Source organism: Ananas comosus, linkage group 4 (assembly GCF_001540865.1).
Source record: "Ananas comosus cultivar F153 linkage group 4, ASM154086v1, whole genome shotgun sequence".
Taxonomy (NCBI): domain Eukaryota; kingdom Viridiplantae; phylum Streptophyta; class Magnoliopsida; order Poales; family Bromeliaceae; genus Ananas; species Ananas comosus.
In genome coordinates, this window is record NC_033624.1 from 7125025 (window position 1) to 7145959 (window position 20935).

The following is a 20935-nucleotide window of genomic DNA, read 5'->3' on the forward strand; positions in this document are numbered from 1 at the left end:
ATCTGATTCCAAAGAGTGTAACTTCTGTCTCAAAGAGTACAACGTTTATTTAAAATAATGCAAAATTTTTTTAAAATAGCGTAACATTATTTTAACAGTGCAATTCATTATTTTTTCTTCCTTCTTATATAATTTTCGATCTTCTATGGAGAAAAAAAATATTTTTTTATTTTTATTTTTTAATAATTTTTTTTTGTCACGATCTCTCCTTTGCCCACTATCACAGCCACCGCCCTCGCCGGAGTTTTCTCCCCTTCTTGTCGGTGTGCTTCTCGTCCCCGAGAAACACTTCTTCTTCGTCGCCGGCGGCGACGGTGGGCTACGGATGTCACGCCCCGGGACCGGCGGAGGCCCTCCCGGTAGCGTGCCCAGACCCGCCATATGTCAACACATATAAGGCGTCTACAATAAAAGCGGAAGTAAAAGCAAGTAATAGAACAAGTAGAAGAAGTGAAATAACTAGTAACTAATGATATCAGAGCAAANTGATGCGCAGAAGATGTCCCCTGGCTGGGACCTGGCGATGCTGGTGCAGATGCCGCAGATGGCGCTGGCAATGGACTCCTCGGGCAGTCCGACTGGAAGTGGCCCTCCTGGCCACACAAGAAGCACCTGCCCCGGCTGCGTGTACACTGTCGTGGGTAATGAGGGCCACCACAGATCACGCAGCGGGGAGCCTGGCGACGATCGGGTCCTCATCGCTGGGTAGACTGGCCACGTCCTCGCGACTGGCTCCTGCTCCTGGGATGCCTCGGCGGCCTCCGTGAGTGCGTCTGACTCGCACCCTCAGCCGCTGGCCTCTTGCCCTTGCCCTTATCTAGGGCCTCGCGTCGCTCCTGAAGGTCTGCTGCTCCGGCCTCCACAATCAAAGCTCGATCCACAACCTCTCGGTAGGTCTGGAGGTTGGAAGACTGCACCAACCGGAAGATAGAAGGCCGCAAACCGCGCTCGAAAATGCGGGCCTTGTCCTCGTCATCCCGCACTACATAAGGCACACAATGGAGTAATCGAGAGAACTCTCTCTCGTACTCGGCCACAGACCGCTCATCCTGGCGCAAGCTGCGCAAGTCCTGCTCCATCTTCCTCTTGACGCTAGTAGGGAAGTAGTGCGCCAGAAGAAGCTCCTTGAATCGCGTCCAGGAGATCGCTGCCAAGTCGGTGCTGGGGTTGTCCTGGATGTCCAACCACCAACGGTAGGCCTCGCCATCCAGAAAGTGAGTGGCGAGCCAAACTCTGTCCCGCTCCTCCACGAAGGTGTCCCTGAAGAGCTTCTCCATGTGCATCAACCACTTCTCGACGATCCAGTGGTCGACGTTCTCGCCATCGAACGTCCTCGGGCTGCACCTCCTGAACTCGCTGAGGCGCTCCATGAGTCTATCCCGCTCGGCTCCCTCGGCCATCACGGGGAAAACTGCTCCCGTGGCCGGTCTCTGAACTAGTAATGCCGCAACTACCTCCTCCCGGGGTGCGGTCGCCGGTGCCGCACGTGAGGAACTGGGCGCGGGGGACTGCGCCCTCGGAGCGACGTCCACCACGGGTGCTGGCGGTGTGGGACCCTGGGTCTCCCTCGAAGCTGCCGCCTGCTGAAGTAGGAGGTCCTCGAGATGCTTCATCCGCGCCTCCTGCCGCTGAGCTACCTCAGCCTGTCGCTGCGCCGCTGCCGTCTGCTGCGCCAAGAGATCAGTGAGGACCGCAAGCTGGGCCCTCAAGTCACGGACCTCACTAGATCCGGAAGTAGCGGAGGTCTCAACCTCCTCGGGGTGTGCCGCATCATCCGCCCCGGCAGACTGGGAGCGTGTAATCGGCATCGTCACTACAAAGCATAAAAGCGCAAGTTAGTAACCCACGCTATCGCATCCCCGCTCAAATAAATAAAACCCCAAATCATGCGAAAGTAAGGAAGTGTCCTTCACTACTAACTCCCGATGTTACGTTGTCGGCCGCCAACGTAACCCTCCGCGAAGTTAGAAGCCATACGCTCCGATCAAACTCTAACTTTTTAGAGTTGTCATAACCCAATTATAATACTTTCGCTCACGAGTTAAATAGACCTCGTCTCTCACGGCCTATTTTCTATAGTCCAACCAGCCTAAGGTTCGCTAGGTCCACTAAGACTCAACCCTAGGCTCTGATACCAAATTAAATTGTCACGCCCCGGGACCGGCGGAGGCCCTCCCGGTAGCGTGCCCAGACCCGCCATATGTCAACACATATAAGGCGTCTACAATAAAAGCGGAAGTAAAAGCAAGTAATAAAACAAGTAGAAGAAGTGAAATAACTAGTAACTAATGATATCAGAGCAAATATAGTTCTAACATCTACACCCAAGTAAGGAGATAAGGATAGACAATAAAGGAAATCATAAGTAGTACAATATCTGTCTCTAGCACAAAAATGGTGGTCTCTATACATATACGGGTACAACTCTCAACCTCTCACAAAAAGATAACACGAGAGGTAGACCACCTATCGACGATCCCTCGGTAAGCACGCTAGCCCGAGGCGATACCCTTTCCGCGATCCCTGGCCTCTCCCTGAGTGGAAGGCTCTGAAAAACATCGAGAAAAAGAGGGCGTGAGAACTATAATTTATAGTTCCCAGTGGGCAATTACTGACCTCAGCTCTTGCTCCACTAGGCCCCAAAAACAAGGGTAAGTAACGATAATAATAAAAGGCAATAAGGAGCATATACATAAACTGCTGAAAGGAAGCATAAATGAAATGCTAGTCTACTGTGTCTCAAATAAGCAATTGATGCAACAAAATGTACATCTATTCTATATTACAATTAAGCTCCCATCACGCTAAGTTTAATGTTGTAACCCTTTGTCAATACATAATCGTTGTATGTTCAATATGGCAACCACGTATAGCACACCGTACTCACACTATGTAAAAGTCATGTAAAGTAAACCCAACACTTAAAGTCTATCTTGATAGTGATCATCTCATCCTAACCCATTTGTGTCGATTTCCATTTCCAAATAGGGACTTACCAAGTAGTCAGCTTGTGCCGCCTAAAGTGCCTGTGGTAGCCCGACATTCTACTCTTGGAATGTGTCTGTTCCCAACTCGGACGCCGTAGGTTCTTCATATACCTGCACGACGCGATCAAAGTAAGTCAACTGCAGCAGTAAACTCCGGAGTGCCGCTTGAGGGACGACCTCAGCAAGCTGTGCGAATGAGTCACCCAAATGGCAAGCCAAGCATAGTCCACCAGTCTCAATACCAATCCTCATGCTCTAAAGACCCATCTGGTATCATAACTATGATCCCGAAGATCTAGTCTAAAGTCACAAGGTGAAGTTCAAAGCCTTGCACGCTAGTGGCCTTGATGGACACTAGCAATTTGATGTTGCCACATGTTTTCCAAATCCCTAATGCCTGCCACTAGGATTCTCACAAGTTCCTGAGCTCAATGCCGCTTGATGACCATAGCTCTCACACAATTGCACGATATATCCACAAGGCGTTTCGATGCTACAAATTGTGCAACTGTTCAACCTTGCATGTCCCAATAAACTTACTGCTTTATACGCATGAATCATAACTCATTTATCTCTCTAGAACCATGAAATTAAACCTCATATAGAATGCGTAAATTGCAACAAGATCTTCCGCACCAACTCTCTAACTACACTAGAGGTCTCAAAAATTCATTACATATAGTAACTTATGCACTTTAAGCATTCTAACAAATCAATAATTCTAACATTTAAATGAAATGCATAATTTATAAGGTAACAAGGCACGATCACCAATATGAGATTTTCTCATAATCAACAGTGCTAGGTCAACTACGCACCGACAGACAACAGAGTTTTCGTTTGCTCCAACGGAGGGTTCTTCTACCAAGCTTTCTAGGGCACCGTCTAGGAACATGCCCAAAAGAGTGGTCATCTCCAACGAGCCCGGAGAGCCGCCAATAGCTCAAACATTAAGCATATTCTCAGCAAATGGGGCTAAACTCAACCTCAAGACTAGAAATTCTCTTCCTATGCTACCATAAAGAGATGCTTAGACCCTTCCATCTAACCTAATGAGGAAGGTTTCTAATCGGAACACATTGAGCTTCATAAAGCACTTAGAAACGAAAAATTGCCATAATAAAACCCTAAAATCCCATTGTGCTAGGTTGATCTACCTACAAAGTCATCAAAAACAACAAAGTATAGAGGAAAAGAATAAAGCACAACCTCTAGAAGACCTTCCAACTATAGGTTCAAAAAGCCTCAAGGTCACAGAATCTCTCTACCAACAAGCTCCAAACCCAAGCTCCAATGATTGGAATAAAGGCCTCCAAAACCACAAAAAGAGCAAAAAGGGATTTAATCTTCTAAAAACCTACAAGCAAAATCAAAGATAATGGAGAGGGAGGCTGTGAAGGCCTCCTTCCATCTTCCTCGCTGCATCGTCGCCAAAGCTCAGGGCGAGCGCCTAGGGCGTGGGTGTATTATAAAGAGATGTCGCCACAGACGGCGAAAAACCCACTGCATGTTCAACGCCACAGTATCTGCATGCGTGACGGCGGTACATTCCCCGCTACCGGTTACCAGATGCCTTCTGCGAAACCCGCCGAGCCGAGGCCTCGGGGTGGCTGAGAAGCGGCGCCAAAGCATGCTGTACGATACAGGCCATCACTACCCAGACACAGTACAGATACAGCCTCTGCAAGCAACCCGAGAAGCTAACCAAAAATCCGATTTCGGGTTTGCGTGCTACGGCTGTTAAACTCTCATGTCTTCTCGGATGTCGAGCCAAGGCTCGGAACATCATGTCAACGGCGCCACCAGAAATAACTGAATTGTCTCAGTCAACACAGCCTCGAAAGCACGTCGAACCCTTCGCAATTGCAAAGGTCCAGTGTGTACATAAGGGATTCAAATCATAACATCTTACAGGCTGACATACAAAATCCTATAAAAAGTGTCAGATATAAAAATTTCGATCAGAAAATATAGATCTGTTGTGACGATGTATAAAAGAATTCTATCAAAATTTCATCTGCTTTGATACTTCTAAGCAGGTAGCCGTTAAACTTGCCAAAGGCAGATATCAACCATAACAATTATGATTTGAATCCTTTCAAGTCATAGCTTAAATGCATACCCGAAAAATCGCAAAAATTATTTTCTAGAAACTTCAAATGCGCTAGATCAAGTCTAACGGAGCCGATCGTCGATTCGAAAATTCCATCATCGAAAACGGCTCAGGAGCACGGAGGCCTCCGTGCTCCTGAGAGCACAGCAGCCCTGCTCTATATATATATATATATATATATATGCTAACCGACCGTCCCTAGAGCAAGTGGCAAAGGACTTGGTGATTGGTACCGAGACCCAAATTCGAATCCTAGTTGATTCACATTTCTAGCTAAGTTTATTTCTAAATGAAATAAACGAAGCGGGTAGCGTGCTGTCTATCTCTCAAAAAATAAATATATATGCTAATTTTGCAATATATTATAATTTCGATACATGATTGTACTAAAACTTTAGATAACATTAATTACATCTAATTTTGATAATTTGATTTCAATTTTTTTGGTACAAAATATTTATTTAATTTATTTAGAAATAATATTTATTTTTAAATTGGGTTTAAAAAAAGGGTATTCTTGTCGTTCTGAATTCATAACTAATCAATCACTCTTCTTCTCATCCCACTTTATTCATTCAAACATTATTTGTTTTTATACCCGATAATAATCTAATTTTTATCCAAACAAAAACTTATTTAACTCCTACTTACACCTAAATGTTTACCTATTTCTTTCAAAGATAGACGGTTCTTATTTACATCCGAATCAAACGATACCATAAAAATGTGCTCACCTCTAAATAGAATAGAATAATTATCACGTACATAAACCGTGTTCAATCATTTGACTTTTCAAAACCACTAGGAAATTACAAACCGCTAGGAGATCAGAAGCTACAGAATTAGTACAACACCATGCCTTCTTTATCTCGAAAATGAGGACTGAAAAAAAAAAAAAAAAAAAAAAAAAAAAAAAAAAAAAAAAAGAAGAAGAAGAAGAAGAAACTTTAGCGTCATTGCCTATTCCAGAATTGCCGAGGAAAAGATTCACTCACGGCAAGCTCGAAAGGAAGTTCCAATAAGCATCTACATGAGATAATATCTAAAGCAACTAAAAATACCAGATAAGTAAAAGAAAAGAGGAAACGTTGGAATAAAGAGATGCATATATTTACAAGCCCAGTTTTTTTTTTTTTTTTTTAAAAAAAAACAGTTGGAAAAGAGTAGAGCATTTCTACAGCAAACCATTTCTATTATAACTTGGTGCAGTACATACTGACAAATTATTCTACATAAAATAATAATAGAAGCAGAAGATGAAAGCTCAAAAGCAGTTTCCTTGCCTGCACACAACTGGGTTTTTGCCTCACAAGAGTAAGATTTATCATTCTAGGAGCTTCGCAAGATAAACAATGTAAATGGCAATATAGATAACATTTGCTAGGATGACTTGGATCTGATGCCATGGGAGAACAAAGAAGTAGGCAGCTACGAGCACCGATAACTTTTTAAGTGACATTACCGCACCAACCTAAGGTAAAAAGTAAAACCAAATTCTAGCTTACCTATGCATCGAAAAAGCTGGCTTAGATCAGCATTAGATATTAAGGCTTGCAAAGAGGAGCTCCAACTCCTCATCTTGGGCGACGGTCCTCTGCAAAGAAAGAAAAACAAAAGCAAAAGAATAAGGCTCCATTGCATATAAATTAGATATTTCAATTTCCATGCAATTATCCTAGAGATTTGGAGTGAGAATTATTTAGTATATCCGGTCTGTTTTTGTTCTTCTTTTGGGGACAGCCAGTAAGCTCCCCCAGACCTCAAATACCACAAACTCTATTTAAAGGTGCCACGGTTGGATTCTAAGAGGAGAACAACATAACGAAGTAACTTAGCACTGTAGTTATGGTGGTTTAGTACTAACAACCATTTAATTGTAGTTACCATAGTACAACATACCTAAAAGTAGAGACAGAAAGAAGTTGTCCCAGATTTGCCCGGTAGAACAGGAGGTGGAGTGAAATATGCAGGGTCGACAGCCCTTTCACATTCATTTAGATCTCATGAAGTGCTTCTAATGTTTAGTGCATGTTTAGTACAAGGTTAACATTTATGGATTACATGTTCTCCGAGCAATATTTCATAATGTCATATTACCCTTCATGCTTTTCTCTTTATTTTCCGTTGTTCCTTCAATCAAAAGTAACAATTAAGAACTACGGAGAGGTTAAAGTGTGTTTGGTATGGCACCAGTAGTTGAACATGCACCAGTCCTTCATCATAAATTGACATTGTCATAAATTTCGCCTCTCTCAACCCAATATAAGATGTATCCAGTAATAAACTAAGAATTTGAATGGTATTTCATCTAATTTTTAACTGTTTGTATCATTATATCTGGCTTCTCTCTTTATTAGAATGTGCAACTTATGCCAACTATTTATATATCATAACGCCAAATCAAATCTGAACTGCACAACATGTGGATTGACGGCTAATTAATAATAAGGCAAACAATCATAATTGAAAAATGATTGTTTATAGAGCTTGTGTAAAGCATAATTGAAATATGAAAGCGCTGCGATAGATATTTGACAGATTTTCCCAAACAGCTATCTACATAGAGGTCAGCAGACTAGAAATCAGTGAAATCTCCTGAACAAAATCAGATTGAACAATAGAAAGAGGAACTTTTGAGTCATAAAGTGAGGTGGCACAATCAATCAGGAGCAAATGGGTGTTCAATTAGGTTACATGGTAGAAAGCATAAGACAATTGTCCATCCAATTGGGAGAAAAGAGGAGCTGTCAAACATGATATCGATTACCGACAGCAACCAAAACCAAAACAAGGTTGATGGAAAAGTGTGTATATGTTGGGCATTACTAACAGGATCCGAGCAAGGGGATGAGAGCATAACTAACAGCATCCACGAAATCACTACAAGCATGCGAGACAACCACTTTTCTCCACTTGTTTGCCACCAATAATTAACTACCTACAGCTAGAGATGTCAACAGTCGAATTCAGGGCAGTTTTTCAAAAATCCAAAACCAAACCCGGCAATCGAAACTGAACCCGAAACTGTCGGGTTTTGAAATTTCATACCCAAAAACAAAATCGACAAAAAAGGGGAAACCTGAACCTGAAATAATTCAGCTTTTTTTCATAATCAGTCAAGTTACCCTATTTTCATAATGTTTCAAACTCGAACCATGAACTTGCATAAGAAACCAGGTATAAAACAAAATTTACCCAAAACACATAATATTTATTTATTAGCAATTTATACAACTAGGAATATGTGATTTTCCCATTCCTCAATGCCTACCAAAATAGCATTAATCCTACACAAAAACAACCTGTCTTTATCCAACTTTTTTTTCAAAAAAAATCAAACCAGATCAATTTAAATATAAGTAATTAAAAATGAGAGGACAAAGAGATAAGGATAAGGAAGGAAGATGCAGTTGACCCTACAAAGAAACTAACAGGCAGCAAGAGGAAGAAGAGGCAATAGAGCAAGAAGGCAGACGGAAAGGGCCAAGGCGGGGTGAGTCAAAGTCAGAGCGGAAGGAGGTCACAACGGAAGAAGTCAGCGAGGTAGACGACAAAGCAAGAGGCGTGAGTGTCGTCAACGAAAAAGACGAGGTTACTAGCCAGGGGGGAGGGCAAGGAGGCACTAACAATGGAAAATAGGGATGAGGGGCGAGGTGCAATGGCGTATTGTGGCAAGAGTTTATAGTAGGAAACTAGGAATTAGAATTTCGGAAAAAGGTTCACAGCAGGTTGGTTCATATAAGTGGATATATATATATATATATATATATAATATACTTATATATATTATATATGTGTGTGTGTTGGTGTGTGGGGTTTGTGTGGTGTGTGTGTGTGTGTGTGTGTGATGTGTGTTAATGAAGCCTCCTACTTTTAACAAGTACCAGTTATTGGGCTTGTAGATTTTTGCCATTGATTAAGGCGATTGTTGTTAGGATGATATGCAGTCCCTAGGATGAGTGGGTGGTTGTTGAATAGTATAATTTAACGGGGAAAATGATCAAATGCGTAGATAAACGGTAAATATTTACACCACCAAGTGCTTAGTGCTTTACAAGCACCATAACCTGATTTCTCTCTCTCTCTCTCTCTCTTCTTCTCGCTCTAATTCTTATACTATTATATTAGTATATATATATATATAAAACCTGTTTCATATTCAGGTTTAGGTTCGGGTGCAAGCAAAAACCGCAGCTTAGGGGCCACAGACACGGACAGGAGATAAAGGACACGACACGACTAGGAGACGGCAACTCGACAGTTTCAAAAAAATTAGGACAAGGACACGAATAATAAAATATAATATTATTAATGTAATGATATATAATTATTATATATAAAATATTAATTTTTGAAAAAAATGGCTATATTTCTCATACGAATAAAAGTCAATAAAATTCTCATTGATAGTTCACATATTTTAAGAAAAGAAATTTTCCACCATACATTATTTATTTGTATCGTCCAAAAAAAAGCTTGCATGCATTCATCAAAAAACCAAAACATTTATCATCTTCCATTATATATGCATAAAAAAATACATATATATTTTAATGGGATGTGCCATCGATGCGCATCCATGGCACACGAGTCCAACTTGAACACGTGAGTGTCTGACACAGACACACGAGACCTATAGCCACGTCCATTATATATAGACCATAACTAAACCCGAAATCTTTGGGTTTTCATTTTCTTATATCCATAACCAAAGTCATTCTTGCTTAGCATCGGTTAAACACACCCTATTCGCGATAGAAGAAGTCAGCAGCGTAGACCCAATATGGAAGCGGGTGTCATTGTCAATAAGGAAGACAGGGTTACTGTCCAGGAGGGGGAGAGGGAGCAGGCAGTAATGGTAGAAGAAATGGATGAATGGCAGGGCGCAACGGCGGCTAAAGAGGGGGATAAGGTCGGGGCACGACAGAAGAGGTGAATAAGGGGAGAGGAGGTAGTGGGATTTTGGAGGGAGAGGGATTTTGGCAGGGGTTCACAATAGAAAATTGGGAATTAGGATTTGGAAAAAGGAATTGCTATAGGTTGGTTCATATAAGTGGAATAATGAATATACATATATAATATAAAATTGGTTTCAGGTTTGGGTTTGGGTTAGGGTTTAGGTTCAGTTCAAGTACAAGCAAAAACTGTAACCAAACCCAAAACTGTCAAGTTTTAGTTTTCCTGTACCCATAACCAAAGCCACCCCTGTTTAACATCAGTTAAATGCACCTTGTTCGGGTTCGAATTTGGGTAAAATTTCTGGTATTTGTATCCATTGTTATCCCGACTTATAGCTAATAGTCAAAGTTTGATAGCTAGGAGAATATAGGGAAGAGAGGAAGAATACAAGAATCTAAAACTTCAAACTCATTAAAAGTTGATATTAATCAAAAGAAATCTCTAGAAATGTTAACTATCAATGAATCTAGACGTAGAAAAAATAGCATATTTCTATCTCGAAGTCGCAGAAGTCATCGTAGTGATATATGTACTAACTTTGCCTCCTACGGATTAAAAGGTTGTATAACATAGAAATGAATAGATGTTAATTTGTATCAGTAAAATTGATTCCCCTCAACAATCTAAAGCAAATAGTGAAAGACTCTTAAATTTTATTTGACCTCCTAGGTTTTTCCATTATCTGTTACGGATTTTAAGTCGGCATATTTTGTGAGTAAGTCGGAGTCTTGAAGATTTAAAGAAGAAGAGACGAAGATCGAAAACTCGAAGACCTAAAACATGAATCCACAATGCTCGGTAAGTTTAAATTATGTTGATGGTGATTTATAAACATTTACAAGTGTTTGGAAGACATTAGAATGAGTTTAAATTAATAAAATAATCAAAATCGAGTTTTTCAAGTTTCAGGATCCGGACCCTAGAAACAAGGTCCGGACCCCGTAAGCCTTCTTCGCCGGTAGGCTGTCTGTAGTACACTGAACTTCGGCAAATTGCGAAGTTCGAGTGTTGGAATAGTAAATGGAACTATTCTACAACTTGTGATGAATTGTTGAGAGGTTTCGGCAGGTTATTGGGGCAAGCAAGTAGTGGGAAATGGAAAAGTGCATTGTAAATGCACTAGTTAAATGTAGTATTCTGAATTCGGCCGATTATAAAGTTTGGAGAGTGGACTGGGTAATCGAAGCTAACCCACAGCTTCTAAAGAATGGAAGTAAGGCTTTGGATGAGTAAAAAAAGAGTGATCGAATCGTCAGAAGGTTGAAAGTGCATTGTAAAATGCAGATTCAGCATTTTGTACAATGTACCGGTACAAGCATGATTCTGTACCGGTACACAGCACAGCAGTAGCTGCGGGGCTGAGGCTATTTTGGTCTTTTCACCTTCTAAACCTATCCTTATCAACTCTGGTCGACCCCTGGGCTTGTTCTTATCCTTCTGAAGCTGAGGATAAGGTAAGGGATACCTTCTCTCTTTCTCTCTCTAGGTCCTCCATTTGGAGATGGAAAACTAGTGGATTTGAGTTAGTTTTTTCTCCCTCTCTTGCTACAAGCTGGTTTGGAGACTTGGGGGATGGCTTTTGAAGCTTGGGAATTGATGTTTGACTATGTTTCTTTCACCTTAACTCAGCAGGAACTGAGTTGAAACTCTGTGAGGTAAGGCAACTTCTCTCTAGATTGAAGCTTGAGTGATGGAGTTTGAACTTGTTTTACTTATTTGCTGCCAGCTGATTTTGGACAGCTTGTAGAAGCTGTAGCAGAGGTATTTTGGGCCATGATTCTTCAATCTTTACTCAGTTAAAACTGAGTTGGAGTTGAACAAGGTAAATTCGCAACTATACTTACTAGTTTTGAGACAATAGCAATGGTATTGATGGAGTTATGTATAATGGTTCCTAGCAGGTGGTAAAAGTACTTCGAGTGGAATATAGTGACTTTTGAAATTGGTTTTGCTGCGAGTCAGCAATTCGAAACCAGGGGAAAAAGGCTCAATTGGAGCTATTGGAAGGTATATCACCTATGAGCTTGTTAGTTAGATGTAATAGTTATAGTTTTATAGTTTAGATGCAGTTTGGATACATGATCTCAACTGGTTTGCAGCAGGAAATCAGATCCAGTTGAGCTGAATTGGTGGCTATTATGAGCTAATTTGGAATATTTCAACCTGCATGGAAGTGAAGGTTTAGCCTTAGTCTAAACCTAGGGCATTTGGAAGCTTCGGGTTACCTCCAATTGTAGAATTATCAACATATCGGTGGGTTTGACCTTCCCGAAATGGGTGAATTCCCGCTATGTCATCTTGGACATTTAGAATCGGAATTATTGCATATTCATGGGAATATAGATTGTTCGAATGAATTGGGCATACATAATTATGCATTTTATGTTGGACATAATGGAAACCTCTTTATAGTCGAGAAAGTATCATTTGGTTCTATTAGACAACAAGGGAATGATGTACTTTAAGTGAAATTACGCAAATTACATGTAGTATACATGGTACTAGAACTAGTAGTTCATCTTGCATAATGAGGCTATTTATATGTTATATGGAATCATATAAAAGTATCTTAGATAATGTTTATATACTGGTGTTGACAAGTTGGTGCTGTTTTCATATTTATGCTGTTAAAACTATTATAACCTTCGAGTTTTGATATAATCTAGTTAAGAATCCGAACTTGAGCATATATTGGTTACATCGAAGGACTTGTATAAGGATCATGTGAAGAGTACTTCATAGAAAGTTGTATCTACTTATGTTAAACTGTTGATTCCTACTTTCACATGAATCGAACTGGCCTAATTTCATGTTATGGTGTTGATTTAGTTAAGTAACTAGAAGTTGACATTACGATATAACTTGAAGGTTATTCTATTAAATGTAATCTAGTAAATAACTAGAAAGGGATATGAGAATTACTTGTGTGATCAAGTAGAAATAATTGTTGATTTCTTGTTTACCCAAGTAGTAAGAATGATGTCGAACTATAGATTATGTGCCACGAGTCATTGAACATAACTTTAGAAAACTACTTCCCTTATGCATAGGAAGTAGTGAGAGAACTCTATGTGAGAGTGTGTGGGTATAGCCCATTATGAAGTAAAGTATAGACTAGTCTGAGATATACTAGCTATTAGTAGAAATATGTCAACAGATAGTTGATAGTGACTTATGATTTGGTACTATGGTATCGACCTCGTGTCGAGTGAGGTTCCATGTCAGAGACTTGATGAAGTGGGGATACCTATACTGTGGATTACAGCTTGCATGCCATTACGCTCATTCGCACCCGCTTGTGGGGGTCGCGCCCCCCAAGCCAGCACTCCGGAGTAGCTTAGCGACAGATTGCTCGCTCATGTACGAACTGAGCGCCGAAGTGGATTGCCGTGGGTAGTGTTGACTTCCACGGGGCCATTAGGCACGGCGCGGCTATGACTTCACCCTGTGTAAGTCTATTATGAATTGGGTTATGATGAGTTACTTTAACTTTAGATGGACATAGTAATAAGGATACTTTATGTCATTGATCAAGTATATCTAGTAGTAAGCATACTAAAGGGTTGACTTCTCTATTAATTAGTAGTATAATGACAGTATTTGAAAGTATACACTCTTGTTAGTGTAGAAATAACTACATGATGTCCTTAGCTAGTAAACATAATGATATTTTGCATATAACATGACATGTAGTTGATTAAACTGCTGACTAGCATGACTAAAGCATCCATTCATATGAATTGATATATGTATATAAAACTTATTAAGACATATCTGATAGAGGCATAGTATATTTAAGTATTCCTGTTAGCATTCCATTTACTCTGCTCATTTACTGTTTTATACTTATGCCTCAGTTGACCTAGTAGTGTACTTCGCCACTCTCGGCGGCTTACCCACTGGGAACTATTGGTTAATAGTTCTCATGCCCTCTTTGTTGTTGTTTTTACAGAGCCTTCCATAGCGGGAAAGGCTAGGGATCGCGGCAAGGGGTTGGCGACTAGCTAAAGCCATACGGAGATACTTTAGATGGACCCGATGTCATCATTCCTTTTTATATTTATGGAAATAATGTATTATGTATTTGTTTTAGAGTTTTAGTCTGATACTTGGTTTTAGTTGTATTTGTGGATCTCCTTATGATAAATATTAGTAGTTTTACACTATTTGCTCTGATAGCCTTGTTACGATCTGGAATTGTTCATTCTCCTTGTAGACGCCTTGTGTATATTGTGGTTGTTTGGTGTACACGGCAGGTCTGTGCACGTAACTGTGAGCTTCCGCTGATGTCCAGGGCGTGACACTGTCAAGGTCAGGTCCCTGGCAGGCAGAGTCCGGACCCTGAAAGCAAGGTTCGAACCCTGAACCCGACATGAGTTTTCAAATATGGTTTTTTCAATCCTAATCTATTCCTAATGTCTTATAAACCTATAAATAAGATGTGGGGGTGTTTCTAAAAGGTGGCTAAGCATAGAATAGATTTTTGGAGCCCTAGAAACTTGTCGGGTGCTCTCTTTCTTATCTCCAACAACAAGTTTCTATCGGATCAATTCTTGAAACCCTAATTTCTCGTTCTTCATGGAGAATTGATCCGGCTATTGCTTAGAAACATCTTCTACGGTTCTTTCATGATCATCTAAGCAATAAATCATCACCAACCTTGCTCATATTGCTCCGAACGGAGTGCGCTCGTGGATTCGAGTCAGCGTCGTGGATTCGGCGTCATCAAAGCTTCGTGGATTCGAAGTGTGGACGTTTCGTGGATTCGGAACGTTGTGTTCGTAGATTCGGACGTGGGGCGTGGACAACCCGTTGGTGTGCGCGAGATCCAGAGAAGATAAAAGAGAGGTTTGAGTCCGTGGATTCAGTAATCACCTTGTAATCTTTTATTTCTTAGTAGATTGTTATCGCGTGTTGGTCCCGTGGGTTTTTTACTCCGAGTTGGAGTTTTTCCACGTAAATTTCGGTGTGCTATTTTATTTTCCACGCATTTATTTTTATCACATTGAGATTGTGTTTTTGGCCTATTCACCTATTCACCCCACTCTAAGTGTTTGATAATATCTAGATAGATCCTAAGGCTCCTCGTAACTTACAATACCAACAAATCATACTCCACCAACACATCAAGAATTATCAGAACAAATTCTACCATCCACAATTTCTATAATGCAGAAAAGAAAAATTAAAATACTTGGGACTAGTATCAATTTTCCAGTTATAAGTTGATATTTTTCTCGTTATTGATTGATGGAGACTCACGTAAAAGTTAACATGGCATAAAAGCTGCAATGGACAAACACAAGCAAGAAAGAAGCATGGTTTGTCCGGATTGAAATAAAAAAAAAAATTAAACATTTGACTTTGGTTTTCATTTACCAAACAACTAAAAAGTACCCCAAAATTGGACCAGAATTTCCTATAACACAAGATATTCTGCAGCAGCATACTTCTTTTTGAACAGTATAGCAATATGCATGTAAAATTTGAAAGTTTTGAACGGCATCAGAGCATAATTGTCAGCCAAATTTAAAGCATGAAATATTTCTTCCTACTAGATTTGACTCCTGAAGATCATTTTTGCCAACCAATGCACACATATCAGATTAAAACTGGCTTAATCTCTGTGATATAATATTAAACGCCTAATGATCCTAATAATAAAAAAGTATTGACATAAACAGATTGGAAATCTGATATGGCAGGATTACAATAATATGTTTATGCACCAAAGAAATATTGTGAGTTTAAGAATGAAAAAAGATTTTTTTTTCCTTACTTGGATCGACATCAGTTGTAGAAGCTTGTTTAGCACCCTCATGCGGTGTACCGCATAGCTACTGTTGGATGGTAGCTGGTTGACTCTTGCTATTTCGTCATGAACAGCAGCTCTCTTGTCCTCATTTTGAGTTTTAGCCCATCTGCTCAAATTTTTAGGCTTTCTAAGTTCACCTTTGGTCAGATTGAGGTTATTATGACCCTCATCTTGATCCATCTGATCCATATTTGGCAGGACCTGCGTACAGCCAACCAAAAGATGTTACATATTCTGAAGCCTCATAAAAAACAATATAGCAGTAGAACCATTATTAGCACCGCATTTACCAATATTCATATCAATCCCAAAGAAATGGAGATAACATCATTCTTATGTGTAAAGTCATAATTATTATTAGCATTTCACATGTTCTGCCATTTGTATGTCAAGTGCACCAAATTAAGCACTCCAGATTTTTGAGACAGCTCTAGGGGAAAAAAAAAAAATCAAAGTCTGGCACTTAGTAAGTAAAATGTTTAGACCTTTCGGCTGGATTTGAAAAGTTAATGAGCTTCTAGGCCCCAAATAGAAAAAGAATTTGAAGTTTCTGCTTCTAAGTTCAGCCAAAAGCTGTTCAGGAAATTTAATTAGAAAAAAAAAAAGATTGCTACAGCTTTCTTGGACAGCATCTCTGTAATACGTCCAGTGTGGTTAGACTGAACTTAGGACAAGTTACCATGCAGAAAGGTTAGATATCAAAAATGGAAAATCTTCTCTAATGGTGAACTTGACAGAATAAAAATGCCAAGAATAAAACTCTGCAAGAGGTAGATAAACAGCATTATACACTTCTGTCAAAGAATTTAGGGCTTGATTGGATTCATGAAAATCTTTGGTTTATTCAAGGAAATGCAGTAATTTTTATATTAGGGCTCAAGGTCCTTCTTCCCAGATATTATAAATCATCTTCCAGATGGAATATATCATCCTCACAAAAATCATGATTGGCGTACATTGCAAAGAACTAAAAGCTAACTACTAAATTACAATAAAAAAGAAAATCCCCATAGCGCACAAGTTAATACCAAATAACTTGTTCTGAGATCCAAACAAGCCCTTATTGACTAGCAATTGAGAATCAAGAAACACATTTCAAACTGTAATAAAGAAAAAAGAGGTTCATAGCTTTAGTAGCTTCAGGTTTTAATAGCAACGATTTAGTGATGAAGCTCTTCCTTCCCTTCATACTCGGAGATAAAGCCATGAGATGCCACTTGATACTCACAGTTCGTGATCATACGTCAGCATAAAAGAACAGATGCTGCCTATTGAATTCCAAGCATTTTTGAAGTGAATCTATGTTGACTAGTATCAACATAAGTACGATTGAATCAACTTTTAGAAACTACTTCCAGCACTGTAATAAGTACTTCAAGCGGATCATGATACCAAAGTTGTGACCAGGTATAACCATGCAACAATATATCTTTCCACCAATAGCTTATACATTGGTATATTTGCTTATCTGATTATTCATAGTTGTTTTTTGTTGCATTTGTTTGCTTCGTCAGCTTGTTGGGTGTATGTTTTTCACTAAAGAGTAATACAATCCATCTGGATTTATAACTTTATACTAGTATTTCCAAATCCATATCCACTTTATTAGACCAATAGAGAGCATCCTAGGCAATTAATTATCAATTAGCAACAAAAAGTAGCATAGATGAAATAATGATGCCACTTGTTGAGCCTTTTTTTTTTTTTTAATCATAATAAGACCCTTTTACTGTCATTCAAACTCAAATAATTGACCTAAAATTATGAAGTCAGTGTCTGACCTAGAATTGTAATTCATGGTAACATTAAAGAAGCCAACAAGAAAAAGGAGAAAGCTTTCCAATCTTGCTAAAGGAATACCCACAATTCACAACTTCCTTCCAAGAAAAAGAAAAGAGCTAAGGATAGCACTAGGCAGTTCTAGGAGAGATGCTTGAGTTGATTTAGGCATGCAGGTGGTTGCCTACTGTGATGGCTAACTAGTAGTTGGAAAATTGAAGAATCGAATAAAGGGACAAATTGATGTTTGAAACCTAGTTAGAAATGACCTATGTCTTTTCTTTTGGATCGAAGATGGCCCTGATTTAAATTCGATTTCGGAAAAGGAATTCTTTGATTAACCATCTGTCTCTACTGACCAACTCGGATGCTGAATTTGAAAAAGAGTCCAGAGAAATGGTTTTATCTTCTTTCATCTTAAAATATCATCATAAATTACCAAAGAATGCATTCGTGGTTCATAAAATATTCAGCTAGAGCAGCTCCTACTTGAATAGCAACGGAATTGTAATGCACTAGGATCCCAAGGTGGTTCAACTAATCTATGGGGAACTAGCAGTCTATTCTAGTAGAGAGTTTGGTGCGTCTAAGTCAGAAAAATTACTGCCTAGGCTAGTCTAGCATGTTATCTAAAAGCAGCAACAATTTAAAACTGAATCACATACTCCTCGACGAGGCTCTTGTGGTTTATATCTGCTCCAGTACACACCAACAGCTATTTTCAAACAACATAAGGATTTCCGGCATTGGTTAGTCTATAGGCCAGGTTCAGGTGCTGATTTCTCCATATGCTGAAACAATGTGTTACATTCTGTGTATGGAGATTATGACCTCCCGGAATAATAGTGAAAGAGTTCATGATTTGGGAAAAGCACAGCAATTACAAATGGCTTTCTTCTCTATTTTTGCCATTTTTTCATTTTATTTTCGATAAACACAAATTTTACGCAATAGAGTGTGCAGGTGGATGCCTTGCTGATTGCAAACCATACATCTACCAGCATTTTCTGCACCAAGAGGGAAAACAAAAAAAATAAAAATAAAAATAAAAATAATTAGCTGAACTTTTTTTTTCTTTTTTCTTTTTTTTTTTTAATAACCATGCTGAATTGCAAGCTACTAAATGATGAGAGACATCCAATCATATGAAATTTTGGTTTATAAAAAATAAGGAAACGGCAAGAGTATCAAAGAAGCCCTAACTTTGTTGTTTCCCTGACTTGTTTCCAGGGTAATTTAATAACATATCATCAAAACGACTAAAAAGAACTTATTCTACCAGCTGAAATTTTGTCATTCCTCGGTGATCACTCCGGAATGAAAAAGGGGCCATGCTCTAGGATTGAGCCCTAAGAAGCCCTAATGGACTGACCCTAGAGATTTCCGCAATTGTGCCATAAATCGATTGGATGATGGTAGGAACTGAACCAAAGCCAGATAAAAGAGTTTTCTCCCAACAAGTAAACGTGCTATGGATTCTTGGAACAAAAATCACTAAAAAGGAAACTGATAAAAATAAAAAGAAAGAGGGAAAGAAAAAGAGAAATGGGGTACGATACGCAGGGAGAAAAGAACTCACAGGCGTGCTCTCTCGTCGAGCTTGATCTCTCTGGCTCTTTCTCGAAGTCTCCACAGAATTGTTTGTTTGGAAAGCGTACAGGTCTATTAGTTCCTGCAGTTTCGGTTTTCGCAGTTTGGACTTCGCTAAGCGTTTAATAGTCCCCTACTAAAGAATTGTCTCTAGTGATTAGGGATGTCAATGGTATGAATACCCAAAATATTATCCGAATCCGAACTCGAACGAGGCGAATTTATTCGAGCTAAACGGATATAGATTCGATTATGAGTATTGAAATAAAAATCCGACGGATATAAATACGGGTATGGATTTTGTATTTACCCGATCCGAACCCGAACCCGACCCGAACCCAAATAAATTATATGTATACATAAATTTATTTTTATTTATTTATATAATATTAAAATATTTAATAATTTTTATCCCTTAGATCTTTAATCAACGGTATGAATTTTTAAAACCTGCCGGGTTCGGGTCTGGGTTCGGGTTTCGGGTTTTTGGTCGGGTATGGATATGGATATGAATTTTTAAAACCCGTCGGGTTCGGGTCCGGGTACGAATTTTAATTTAGTTTTTGGGTTCAGGTTTGGATTTTTAAAAACCCGACCCAAATTCGACCCATTGACTTATCCGAAAAAACCGTCGAGACAGGCCTCATAGCAAACGGCGGCCACAACTCGAAATCTAATCTGGTTCGATTTAGGGTTCAGTGTTTAGTCATACTCGAAAACATCCCAAATTACATTTGCCAAAAAAAGAATATCAGCGACTAAAGTAAAAATGGTGCTAAGGTTGGGACAAACGATGAAATTGACCCTCAATTAAAAAGGAAAAAAAAATATGGGATCCACAAAATCCCCCGAATAAGGAGAGCTTTTCTTTTGATTTCCAAATCATATATTTATAAATTTTAAATATAAGGCTAAATTACATAAAACCTTTCTGTCAAAATCCGATTTTTCACTTTTCCTTTCTGTCATTTAAAAACTTACACTTTGCCCCCTTGTAAAATAAAAAATGCTCACTTCGCCCACTGCCGTTAGTAATTTGTTAGGGTTCCGATTATAAACCATTATTATATATTTTTTTATGCCAAAAATGCCCTTAGCCTTTTCTTCTGTGAACATGGTGAGGGGCAAAATAGTTAGAGACAAAATGGTCATTTTGTCATCACAGTTCACACCATACCCCCTATGAATATTTTTTACTTTACAAGGGGGCAAAGTGTAGGTTTTTAAATGATAAGAGCGTAAAGTGAAAAATTGAATTTTGACAGAAAATTTTCTGTAATTTAGCCTAATTATAAATTGAAATATCAAAATCAAAATAAAAAATATAAGTTTGAAATAAAAATTCAATTTAAAATTCAAATTTAAAATTTAAATTTAAATTTAAATTCAAACTTAAAATTTTAATACAAAATTTTAATTTCTATATGCGGCCCACAACCTATCAAAATAAGAAAAGACTCGGTTTAAAATTTAAATTTCAATTTAAATTCAAATTTTAAATTTAAATTTTATTTTTTTTATGTGGCCCACAACACTCAAAAAATAAAAAGAGTTAGAAAAGAAAAAAAAGCAAGAGAGAGAGAGGAGTAGGTCCCACAAGAAAAAAAGCCAAAAAAAAGGCCGCACCTGCGCGGGCTAGCGTCCTTGCCGACTCGCGCCCGCGTGCCCGCGCCCACTCGCCCGCTCGCGCTC

The 20935-nt window shown here is 39.1% G+C and overlaps 1 protein-coding gene across 2 annotated transcripts; it reads right to left on the reverse strand.

Moving 5' to 3' along the window:
- Positions 5815-19205, reverse strand: LOC109708357. Of its 2 annotated transcripts, none has more exons than XM_020230063.1 (4): positions 18933-19204; positions 15839-16075; positions 6606-6694; positions 5815-5982 (listed from the first exon to the last, which is right to left on the reverse strand). In XM_020230063.1, exons 1-3 carry the CDS (start codon positions 18984-18986, stop codon positions 6638-6640), a joined length of 348 nt encoding a protein of 115 aa, XP_020085652.1. In that variant the 5' UTR covers positions 18987-19204; the 3' UTR covers positions 5815-5982; positions 6606-6637. The 2 variants fall into 2 exon arrangements, with proteins under 2 accessions (XP_020085652.1, XP_020085653.1); XM_020230064.1 differs by lacking the exon at positions 5815-5982 and adding an exon at positions 6108-6126 and having other exon boundaries at positions 18933-19205.

Coding starts and splice junctions, on each gene's coding strand:
- LOC109708357 (XM_020230063.1), bottom strand. CDS start 18,986: ATGGCCCCTTTTTCATTCCGGAGTGATCACCGAGGAATGACAAAATTT. Junction 16,076..18,932: donor GAATGACAAAATTTCAGCTG/GTAGAATAAGTT, acceptor GGCTGTACGCAG/GTCCTGCCAAATATGGATCA. Junction 6,695..15,838: donor TACAACTGATGTCGATCCAA/GTAAGGAAAAAA, acceptor CTTTCTTTGCAG/AGGACCGTCGCCCAAGATGA.